The sequence below is a fragment of the Uloborus diversus genome, chromosome 9 (assembly GCF_026930045.1).
Source record: "Uloborus diversus isolate 005 chromosome 9, Udiv.v.3.1, whole genome shotgun sequence".
NCBI classification, from domain to species: Eukaryota; Metazoa; Arthropoda; class Arachnida; order Araneae; family Uloboridae; genus Uloborus; species Uloborus diversus.
The window spans coordinates 42,686,436-42,699,197 of NC_072739.1; the positions used below are offsets into that span (position 1 = coordinate 42,686,436).

At 33.5% G+C, this 12,762-nt stretch overlaps 1 protein-coding gene across 2 annotated transcripts; it reads left to right on the forward strand.

Annotated features, from left to right (window-relative positions):
* The first annotated feature begins 3,135 nt into the window (after positions 1–3,135).
* LOC129230078 (radial spoke head protein 6 homolog A-like) lies at positions 3,136–7,620 on the forward strand. Of its 2 annotated transcripts, XM_054864469.1 has the most exons (4): positions 3,136–3,558; positions 4,210–4,327; positions 5,240–5,403; positions 7,515–7,620. In XM_054864469.1, exons 1-4 carry the CDS (start codon positions 3,171–3,173, stop codon positions 7,559–7,561), a joined length of 717 nt encoding a protein of 238 aa, XP_054720444.1. In that variant the 5' UTR covers positions 3,136–3,170; the 3' UTR covers positions 7,562–7,620. The 2 variants fall into 2 exon arrangements, 1 of the variants encoding a protein (XP_054720444.1); XR_008581149.1 differs by lacking the exon at positions 4,210–4,327.
* Positions 7,621–12,762: the final 5,142 nt, after the last annotated feature.

Consider the following 12,762-nt stretch of genomic DNA (forward strand, 5'->3'; position numbering starts at 1 on the left):
GGTTTTTCGTGCCATAGAACTCGCAAAAATATAGCTTACAAAACTGGAGCATGGTGGCCTGAAAACGATACAAGCAATATGTCATTAAATTGTCATAATTTAGAATTTTAAGTGCATTATTAATTTAAACAACAAAAAACTAACCAGTAAACATCAGATCATAATTTTTTTGCTCGAATTGTAATATTTGTGTTGGTTGCTTGGTTGTCGTGTTCATGAGCTTCTTTCAAATTGTGCCGTGTGCAGAGATAAATGTTTTTTTGCGCGAATAAAAATTTTAGGGGAATCGGTAACTTGCTGCAGTGCAGCCGAAATGGCAGGGCATGAGAAAATGTGACGCGAACTGAGTTCTGCCCCTGAGCAATTTCTGCATGCAGTATAGGTCCTGCTTCCGTCAGTCCCTATCCTCATCCCCCTTAAAGTGTCTAAACCTCAGTCTTGCTACTGTTTTCTTGGCTTCCCTCTTGGCATTCAACTCGCAGATTTGGAACTTAAAAGCTTGATGGCGGTGCTTCTGCATTTTCTCTTCGCAAAAGTGTTTGCATCAAAGAGGGGAATGGGGTGCCGAGTTTCTCCATAAAGCTCCCTGAATCCCTTCTGAATTATTTTTACCTGCTGGAGCATAAAACCTTGATTTTATCCAATGCTGTTTTTTTTTTGGTGTATTGTAAAATGGTTCCGTGGGTAAACTTCCCACATCAAATTCAAAAATCGACAAACACTTATTGAAGGTTAGAAAAAACATTTTAATTAGGTACTGTTAGTTGAAACGTATATACAGTGCACATAAGTAATTTATATCAAAAATAGGGAACATAAATCCCATCAAAAGGGGTGACTTTCGTCATATCAAAATTCTACATTCAGCGAATGTGATTCAGTGGCGACTGAACACTTGATTCGAGTTCATGCTAGGAAGAGTTGAATGGCTGTTGCCATTCCAAATCAAATAATTTTCCTCAGTTGTGTTACTTTCCTCGCCGGGATGCGATATCAACTTTTCTTAATGTAACGTTCATGCTCGTCTATTTTTGCTTATTTTTTGAAGTTTTTCGAAATTTCTTCGCATATTATTCATTCTGAAATTTTATGTTTTATTTATTTAAGTGTAGCGTACCGTTTAAAACTCGAAAGTCTTTCTTTGATATATTGGAGCTGTATAATTTAGTGTGGCTGTTTTTAACGCAGACTCAAACCAATCATTATTGTAACTCTTATGTCACACAATTTTTTTAAAAAAAATCACAATTTTTGGCTAGTTCAACCTTGATCCTGAGTTCCAAAAATAAATTCCCCCATTTAGTGACATTCGGTGTCATTTTACTAATTATTAATAATTTTTCAGTTGGAAAACCTTGGAGGTGCTTGCCTTTGTTAAAACCGTTCCATATTGTGGAAGCACGGCAGCTAAAGCGATATCTCACTGGAAATTTAGAAGATGAAGTAAGTAACGTTTATGAGGATGATCTGAAAAGGAAAGAAAAGATTCTTCGGTTATTTTATAAGCTCTACGTTTTTCTTTTAATCAACTGTAGCACCAGAGAGGTTAAAGTTTTAACGTTTGTATGAAAAATTTGCTTTCTGATGTGAAATCACCCAGAGGGAAACAATGATGGGATTTACACTATGATTCGCATGATAAATGTTGTGTTCTTGATTGAAAGTACTGAGCAATATCTTAAAGAATAAAATTTAGTTTTTGGTCAAATAATAGTAAGGTAAAGACATATAAAAAAACACCATTGCTTGCTTTTAAGTTACTGTAGGATCTTGATGTGCAATGATGCTTTGACCGATTAAGGAGCTATTGAAAAAATTCCTCTACAGATTCCTGAATCTTCTTATTCTATATGTGTATTCAAAACGTATTGGTGAATTTGTTTAAATACTACGTATCAATTAAGTGCTTGTTGTATTCTCCTTTCTTTAGATAAGAGGATGTGTGATTTTTGATGGAAAAGAAGCGCACTACGTAAGAGCTCAAATTGCTCGAATTTCTTCATGTACATTTATTTCGCCTGAAAGTTTTTACACTTTGCACTGTAAGTACCTGATATTTTATTAAAAATTAGAATTAATTTCTTTTCCCTTTCTCCCCCCTATCTCAAAGAAAATAATTTTTTAGCATCTAAAAAAAAAACAATTGTGCTCGTTTATAATTCTACTCGCATTATTTGCTTTTTTCGCAAGTATCTGAATGTTATGATTTTCAGGTAAGCAATTTGACCCACCAGGCTTGTTAGTTTGCAAAAAATGTGAAATATCTTGTACGCTTTTTTACATAAGGGCTTAAAAACCTCTTCCGCAGTCTTTATAATGTGTTTTTTCTCCTCCAACATATCCTCCAAATTATTCAATGCCGTTCAAAACGCAGGAAAAATTTCAAAGTAATGTTATATTTTTCAGCTGAAGCTGATGAAGACGATGAAAATGAGCAAGATGATAATGAAGATAATGTGAAAAAGAGCAATGAAATTTTAAAGAATAAACAATATGAAACAAAAAATGTTAAGGAACTGTTTTCCCGAGGTCTAGAAGGATGGGTTCATTCTAGACCAGCAATACTGGATCAGGTATCTGTGGAAATTAATACATGTTAACAAATTTAAGTCGGAAAAACATTGGAGTTAAAACTGTCAATTTAACAATGCTTAAAAGCAGTGCAGAGTATCTGTAAATAGCTAAAACTTTTTATTCGTATAGTCGGCACTCCAAAGTATAAAAACGAAGAGTTAAAGGAAAGCACATTTTGGTTCGTTAATTCTATTGATTTTTACTTCGCAAAAGTCTTAATAGGCCATACTGATACAGGCTACAGTTAGAATGTTGAAAATGGCACCAAAAATGAAATTGGTTAATGAGAAAAAGGGCATAAAACTTCTTGAACTTTAAAAAGTTCTGCTAAAATAAACACATGTATGGAGTTTTTAAATTCTTCAACAAAACACCAAAAGAATAAGCTTATTTTTAGACTGATTTGTTTATAAATAAAAAGGAGTTCAGTACCAATACGCCATAGTTTGGTGCCGACAAAAGAGATAGCATCCATCAGTTATGTGCCGTTACTTTAGTGAAGTTTAAATTATTGTAGACATTTGCAATGTTATTTCCCTCAGTAATTTTGAAATACGCTTTCAAAAATATTAAAAAAAGGGAAAAAAAAAGCATGAATGAGCTTAAAAGTTCTTTCATGCTCGTTAAAAGTTGAGAAAATGCAGGCATTAGTGGAAGTACATTTGGTAAAACCACTCGTACAAGATTTTAGTGTTACATTTTTTAAAAGAAAGCAGTACAGAGTTGCTCTAAATAAAAAAAGGAAAAGAAAAACTGCAGAAAAAAAGCCTATTTTATTTTTAATTTTGCAGGGACGCTGCACTCCAATGTCGCAATCTGAAGAAGAGAAGGAGGAGGAGGAAAATGCCGATGAAGAGGAAAAGGAAAAAGACGATGCTGAAGATGAGGAAGGAGATGATGAGAAAGATGATGATGAAATTGAAATTTTTGAAGCTATTAGAGAGACTTCAGTGCCTTTACTCAGAACAATAGCTGATGACAAAGGTACTTGGTTACTGAAAAAAACCTTAATTTGTTCCAATATTTTAAATAATGGAATTTTTCTGCAAGACAAGAAAAAAATCACCCCATGGTTTTTTGAACCTACCTTGGTTGTGTTACAGTTGTGTGTTCAATAACTTGCAAAAAATTAGGGCAAAGAGAAGCTTTTAAGTTCACCGATTCTGAGTATTGTTAATCATATCAGAACACCAACCAATTATCTTTCAATATTGACTTATTTAAAACTGTTATGCTACTAAATGGCTAGTGTTATTAATTAAATAAAACACTTTTTAAAAATTAGACAGTCCAGTGCAGCTATATTAAAACCAGCTTACTTCCAAGTAATTTCAGGAGTTTTTAGTATCTTCGTTGATGAAATAATAGTTTAATTACTTTACTGAAATACGAATTTGTAACAGCTTCGATAACTAACGGGATTTTTTAAAAATTCGTATTCTTAATGGGAAAACGGCAATTCAAGGGTGCAATATAGCGTTATTTTTCTTGAGAAATCATTTTATTCTGTTGCTTTGACATGAGGATGAACACTCTTTTTGTTCGGTCTTAGTGTAACAGATACGGCTAAAATACACTACAAACAAATTCTAATACACTACAAACAAATTGTATGGATGCCTAATTTTATTGCAGCTATTGGGCGACTGGATCCTTGGATTGTAAGTCTGAGCTCTAAGTTGCTAGTAGAGAAAGCAATTATCATCTTGCGATCAAATCTGTGGCCTGGTGCTTATACATTTTATGATGGAAAGTAAGAATTCTTAAATTATAGTATTTATTTCTAAAATATTTTTATGGAACTTCATCGTTTCGCAGCAACAATGTTCATTTTCGGTTTTAGGTATGTGTTTTTCTGGTTTTCATTATTGTTCTGTAGTTTATTGTTTCGATTTTCTTTTCAAAATTTAAAACTTCATTCTTCTGTTTTTTTCGGCAAAACTTTAGAAGTTTTATGTCCCTTTAGTCCAAGTAATTTTTCACTTTGAATATTTTTTCACTCTTGTGAAACTACAAAACTATCGTCTGACCCAGTGTAGCCTATTAAGGTTATTGTGCCAGAAAACCAATAGAACCAAACGAAAACCTATTTCGTAATCAGTGATGACTGGAAAAGTTTAATTTTTTGTTAAATGTTTTTATTCAGAATTCCATTTACTCGGTCATCTTATGTAACATAGTTAATTAGTTTTGAGCTAAACATTATCAATCTTTAGAAACTACGAATCTGATTCTAATGCAGCTGACAAATAATGGGGTCATTGATGTTGACTAAAAACTTGACCAGAATGAATCTGCTTTCCCGTTTTTTCATCACTCTAAGTAAAAATGGAGGTAAAAAGGAATATTAAAAAGACGTGTGAAACAACGGTGATTTTTGTAACTTTGGAACGGTGCATTGACATTGATTTTTTTTGATCAGTGGTCATTACTTCGGCAGTTTGCAAAAAGTGAAGTACACTGTGTAAACAACAATGTGCTTGTCAAAATTTGTTGAAAATATAGTTACGCCATTGTTGCACAAAGAAAGAAGAAGAAAAGTAACAGTCTAGGAAAAAACTGAGATTATTTTTGTAGAGCCAAAAAGCTTGTCAATATGCGACTCACAACTAGTATGCTACCATGCTTGTACGTTGTACCTAATGTATGCCTTTTTTCTCTTTAGGATTTTCGATCACATTTATATTGGATATGGCTTTAAATATTCTGCATTCCATTACGCACCTCCAATTTACGTACCATGGCAGAAAGAGTACAAAGTAGGCACCGAAGTTATTGAGCATGTAGATGAACCATTTGCTTCGCAGACAGAAGAGACAAATGTTCAAAGTATGAAACCAATTAAGTAAAATCTTTTTTGATGACAATTTTATTGATTAGTGACTCGTTGAAAGAGATCCCAAAAGGTGTTGCTGTTATAAGCTTTACAGTGTCCAAAAATACCGTAAAACTCACGCAATTAAAAGAAACAGATATATTGCAATTAAAACGTTAAAATATGTACGCATAATTGTGACACATTTACATTTAATTAATATTGGATTTGGTAAAACAGCTACTTTTGTAATGGGAAGTTTAAATATGCCACACTTTGTTTGCCACCTAAAATACTCTAAACACATTTATCCTTTCCGTCGAAAAACTTAATCACAAGCCTATCAAATTTGCCGACGCCAATGCAGTTGCTATCCATTGACTGTTCATTCGCCCACGAGGAAAGTTCTCTACTGCACAGCTCAACTGCTTCAGAGAGGTCAAGACCATCATTGCAAGATTTAGGACTGGACACCTAAAATGCATAAAAATCTTGCCAGACGAACCCAAACTTACGATTCATACTGTCCATCTACACAACTAGCCTATCACCATCTGTTCTATTGTTCAGCTAGGGCTTCGGCCCTCTTTAGCATCGACATTAACTGAACCAAGGACATTGTTTTCTCTGACCATGCCGAAAAAGTGGCCAAAGCAGTACTTCGTACCTTTGGTTCCATCTAACCTTTTTGCACCATGGACACGTCAACAGCACGTCCAAAACTCCATGAATTTACATGCCTGTTACCTTGATTAATTAAAAGCACTCTCTCAAGTGCAATGTTTTCTTTCACAAAGTACCATTTTAGCCATTGTTGCAAGTGATACAAATAGTCTCAGGACTAATTTTTTCCATATTTGTTAAACTACTTTAGTGGTTTGCTGCCATTTTGACCTTTGTTGCAAGTGGTACAAATAGTCTCTGGACCATTATTTCCATATTTGCTGAACTACTTTAGTGGTTTGCTGCCACCTTTTCAACCTATTGTCAGACATGTCTACCAATTCGGGTTCTAATACTGTCAGCATCAGTTAGAAAATGTGCCGGCGTTAAAACATCCATTTTGTCTGCATCGCTAGGAAGTGGCGCCAAAGACCTTGAGTTTAAATTCCTTCAACTTGATTTGTAACTCAATAACATTTTTTGGAAACTGATGTAATCCTGTTGTTTGGAAACCTCGTATAAACAATTTCAACGACATTTTATGGTCACTAAAAGTATCTTAGCATTTGGCGACAATTTCTTTTAGACAAAAGTTAGTGACACACTGTTTTTCAAAGTTGGGAGGGGGAGCATTATCCAAGGTATCCCAAAACGATAACCGCAATGTAGGTAACTTTTTAAATTGCACCAAAAAACCCCAAAATAATTTATATATCCCCCCAAAAAAAACTAACCAATATATAGGGGAATTACAGCAGCTGTATTTTTTTGAACAGTTTACACTTCAAAAGCCATATAAAGAAGAGTTTAACTGCTATGCTCAAAAAAACAAAAAATTTAAAAATGGTATTTTGGTTTCATTGGTAAGGATAGAGTTCGACTTAATCACGTCAAAGAGGTGTGTTTTGATCTCTTTCAGTTAAAAAGAAAGTTTATATTGTTTCTCGTAATTATTACTGGCCCAGGTAACGACGAGTTTTTTTTGCTTGCTTAGTATAGTCACTTTGCTCTGTGAGCATCTGTAATCCTATCCCCTCCGAACTTATTATGTGTCTGACTTTTGTACAGCTGCCGAAAAAGATATTTTGAGTATAACTATTCTAAATTTTTATAATAAGCTCCTTCATTTATACCTGACATTCCTCAATTTCATTCGTTTAATTACGCTTTTGCATTCACGTTACATCACGGCTTCAATCTAGCAGTTGTTCGTGATTTCCGATGCACATTACTCAAAAATATAAAGCACCCTAACCAACGTTGCTAGAAATATATTCGTTCATTGTAAAATTTTGATGACTCTTAATAATTTAGTAACTGCTAATTTATTAGCTTAGAATATTAGCAAAACTGCTATTTTTTTAAAACATCTATGTGATTTTTAAAACTGATTTACTCTAAACTTTAAATTTAGTATTCTTTCTTTTAAAGAGATGCATTGAACTTTAAAAACCTTTTTCAGAAAATTCTGATGAAGAAACTGAGGATAACAAAGAAGAAGAAGAATAACTTGATAGAGAGATAATTTGAAATGAAAACTAATTTACTGGACTTATCTGCGTTCAAAAATTGACTATACAATTTTTTTTATATTTGATATACAACGTTTGACATATCCATAAAAGCTAATTTGTGAACTTTTTAAATAAAAATTTCTAAACAAAAAAAAATGTCTGTACTTGGAATTTAATTTTTACCCTACATTTTAAAAAGAAAAAATAACAGGCAGTTCTTTTAAATAGATTCCAACCGAACCCTTATCTGGTGAGGTTATGTTTTTGTAACATAAATGAGCAGTGTAATAACCTCACCTCTAAAACATTTGTGCACCCCACAAAACTTAGGAAATTAGAGTAGGGATATTTTATTCATAATGTAGCTAATTGGCTTTAATAAAAAAATCATATGAGAAAAATATTACCTAAATTTAATCAAAGTTACTGTAAATATAAAAGTTACATTTTAAAAATGTAAAGACGAACTTTCTGTTTTGGCGCTGATCATGAACCACTTGTCTCACGGACTATTTTCTCGTGGTCCGAATTCACTGGTCTCAAACCAGCGGACCATCAATGATTCCGAGCACTGATTCATGAGATTCATTGAGGATAAATTCAAGTCTTCTAACTTAAAATCTTTGTTTTCAGTACAGGTTACCACGAAAGTATGTAAATCTAAATACAAGCAAATAAGTAAATAATTTTAATTTTTTTATAGTTTGGAGAAAAATGTAATAATGTGGAAAGCAGTCATTTAATTTAAACTGCATTTCTTGAATTAGAAGTGAGAAAACTGTCTGATAATCCACTTCTCTTTTCGTAAAATTCTACTAACCAAAGAAATGAGATTTCGTTAAATTTTTCAACACAAAAGATGTAACGAAATGATATCTATGAATACATGTTTTTAAAACGACTTTAAAAAAGTAAATCATAGAATATTCAATGATAACATATTATTTATTATTTTAAATGTACAAAATAAGAAAGAACCTATAGACATTTCAGATGAAATTTTTTTGTCGTCACATCTTAAGATTCATTTTTTTTTTGTAGAGGCAGGTGTTTCTGTGATGGTGCTAGGCAGTGAAGTAGAGATAGTCCGTCACCTGTCAATCATCCATATCGCTCGTTCGGAAGAAGAGTGCTAAAATATAACAAAATGTTAACTAAAATATAACAAAGTAAAATTGTATATGAAAATCTATTTTTTTGAATCTTGCTGTAAAGATTCTTTTTACGGGAAGTCGGAGTCGTACAGGCATGCAATGGGTTCCTTCAGAACACCCATCGATGCTACTCTTTTTTGAATTTAGGTGATTAGCATTTTTTTTTTGTTGCGCCACCCGTGCGGAAGATTTCCACCTTTTCCAACGTTTTTCGTTTGTTTCATTCTTTTTTCATATTCTTCCATTTGTTTTTTAACTGCAGAACAGTCCTAGAAAGAACTGTACTGCCGATAGAATTATACTGAGCAGTTAACACCTCCTAAGCCCGATCCTTCTGAGCATTCGCAAAAGCATTTGTTTTTTTTTTTTGCATTCTATTACTTCTTTGAAGTTGTCCACCAAAGAAGCTAGCATTTCAGCTTCGTGAAGCGTGTAATTGGTTTTGGAGGATGCCATATTTTGGTAATAAATAGAAAAGGAAAAAAGATAAATAACAGCATGCTTCAAAAGTGATATGCGTAAGTAACCATAATTCGACAATGAGGCCGGCGACCGGCGACTTTGCCTCTCCTGCAAACAACATCACTAGACTAAAGATTCGCTAATCAGAGCTGCTTTTACATCTAAGGAGAAAAAAAAAAATCAGCTGTCTCGGTGACTCGCTATTGGATAATAATATCTGTGAGTAACCTCGCGATTTGAGTTAGCTCTGGATTTACCTACTGGACAGTTAGTCTTCCTTAACTCGCGTTGGTTGGTACGAGCGTCAGTGTGTAACGAAGGACAATATTGGCCACTGTACAATACTTCTACAAAATTAGTTTTTCATATACTAGTTTGGTGTGCACCACTGCAGTGCTGGAGGACACTTCTTAAAAATGAAACATTTTGTTGTAAAACGCTAAAAACATTTATTAAATATTACAAATGAAGACTAAAATATTAAGAACAAGAAATCGTAGTCGCGAACATTATTCTAATTCTACGCAGCGCATGGTAGATACATAGAGTAAGTAAACATGTGAAAACTGACTATAAGTAATGGTGGCTGTTTTTCTGTCTCACTGCTGAGTGGAAGTATAAGTTCATAATTACGAGTCTACCGGCTCTGATGGTGGACGTGGATGGTTTGGTTCCAAGTTAAGCAGAAGGGCGGACTTAAGTCGGTTGGTAATAATCACAGGTTTCCCGCTAATCAAAAAAGTGAGTCTTGTCTGTACAGGGCATTAAAAGATAAGGTCCATTATATTGTGGTTGTAGGGACTATTTAGCTCCGTCAAAACATACAAATACGTGTGTCGTACGTCAAAGCCAATCCGACACTTGGTTCTCCCGTTTTTCAAATCATAGACGTTGCGTTAGGGTTTAATTCTTCATATGGATTGTGAATCATCCATTTGAGGACGAGTTCTCTTAACTCAAAGTCGCAACTTCCAAAAAGTTCGGATGAAATCAAGTCATCAAGCTTATCTGGTTGATGAGTCTTGTCGTCAGATGTCATGATGATAAGCAAATGCACGTGAGGTAATTCTCTTTTCTGAAATTCTACAGTATGCACAAAAGTCAATACCTTTCCAAATATCTGCTTTTTATCCACATCTTTTATTATTTGGTTTAATTTCAGCTTAGCAACTTGAACCAAAATGTCAAGACGATTCTGGGAAACTGCTACAAACTCGTCCCGTCTTTTAATTTTATTTGCAGTGCTGTTTTCTGGCTAGTTTATTCGATTTCGTGGTGATAGAGAAATCAGGCGATTCATCCCGTCGGACAAAAGGCATTGCACATTCTAAGTTCTCCGTGTAATATCTTGTTGAACCAGGAAACAAGAAAGCAAAATAATCTTTTCACCAACTTTAGCATTTATTTTTCCGGCTAAATTATTAGTGAAACGGGTTGCTCCAGAGTACTGCTCTGCCAGAATCTTGCTTTGATTATATTGGGCAGTTGCCTAAAATATGCAACACTGTCTGTTTGATGTTACATTTAATACAGACGAGTTAATAAAACTAGTTCTCTCCTGGTAAGTTGTCATGATTTGAAACCTTGAGCCGACGGCTCGATCGAATGCAATTTATTTAGTGTTTCAAGATTCCAGGTCCGCTGTCAATAGTAGGGGGACTATGGTAGAAAATATAGCCGGAAACTGCATTTTGTGATAAAATCATGAAACTTGGCATGCATGTTCACAATGTACTAAAAAACATTTTTGGAAAGGGAGGCATTTCAAAATCCCCCCCCCCCCCCCCGGCAGCTATTTTTGGTCAAAAATTCAAAACTACTTTTCTTTTTATTTTTTGAAAAACACCCACTGTATCTTCTTTTGGGAGTTCTATTATTCTTACTAAAGCGTAAAAAGTTATCAAAATATCTCTAAACCTCCTAATTTTAAAATTAATTTTAAAAACTTATTTTTTTAAACAAAATTATAACTAATCTAAGTGTTTAACATTTCTTGAGGGGTCGTTTGAGAAATGTTTTTTTATGCATTTTAAAGCGCTGTGATAAGGAAAATCAATTCATTTACAGTAGAACTAAATAATCCGAACCTCAGAAATCTGAAGCATCAGAAAATCCGAACCTATGTTTTAAAGTTTACTATTGAATTGATTACAAAACTAAGAATAAAACTAGAAATTAAAAACCAGAAACAAAGCTAGTAATTTTTCAAAACTTGAAACAAACATTTGACTTGTCGTTTAAGAATAAATACAGCACTTTGATTAGTTAAAACGAAATTAATTTTCATTATCGGTGAAAAAAAAACCTTCAAACACTTGGAAATGAAATATGCAATTTTTTGGAAGTTTCACTCACATTTTGCAGTTTTATTAGTCATATGTGCAACTTGAAATAAGACGGAGGGGGCACGGAAGTTGTTTTTACAGAACTCCAATCTTTATTATTATTAAACGCTTTAAAACAAGTTTCAAGTTTTTTCTCATTATACGATTTGAGGCGTTTGTTCTATGTTTTAAACGATGTAAGAGGAAGAAATATTTAATTACTACAATAAGAAGTTTAGTGCCATGCATAAAGCTAGCAATATTTTTACTATTAATAAAATTGTTATTTCCAATTATCTGCTTTTTATCCACATCTTTTATTATTTGGTTTAATTTCAGCTTAGCAACTTGAACCAAAATGTCAAGACGATTCTGGGAAACTGCTACAAACTCGTCCCGTCTTTTAATTTTATTTGCAGTGCTGTTATTGAAATATAATTTATTGAAATATAATTCACTGTTACAAAAACTACAACTAAATGGAAATACAAATCTGTTTAAGTGATGCATACAACGATTATATAGAAGGCAATTTAAAACGTTTGAATTTACAAGTAATTTACACGAGTACATAACACTTTCCATTGCAGTATTTACACATAGGTGTTTAGATAAGTCCATTTTTGAAGCACTCACAAGTTATTTGAGAGCAGTTTTTTTTTTTTACTTGCATAATGTAAATTCGCTTTCAGCAAGAACTTGAAACCTCGGGCAAACTCAAATAAATAAGAACGTGCTTTTCATTAGTTACTGTAAAACCCCAATCATAAATTGAAGTTAAGGCTAAATTTTTAGACATACTCCCCCACTGATGTCCACCTTGATAAGCACTAAATAACTTGCCTTAGGGCTTCAGCTGTGGGTGGTAAGTTATTCATTGATCATTGTTTGCTGGTGGAAAAACAGTTTCCAGCTTCATTTACGGATGTCAAGTTGCATGCTGACGGGTAGTAGCAAAGATTGATGAATTGCTGAGATATTTGAAATTTTTAATTAGGTGTGCATTTTTTTTAGGTTAGGATATATATATATATATATATATATATGAAACTACACCAATAACATCAGGATAGTCTTTTCATCATTTCCACATCGTCACTTTTTTCCGACCTGCAAGAAAAGAGGTAACCATGAGAGTTCCGCTGAGAATGAGTGGAATTTTCTTAGAACAACTGATTTTTGCTGACCGAATTTGTACGTTAGGTCTTGGACTAGTACAAGTCGAAAGTGTTTTTCAGCTCTAAAATCTTCTTTAT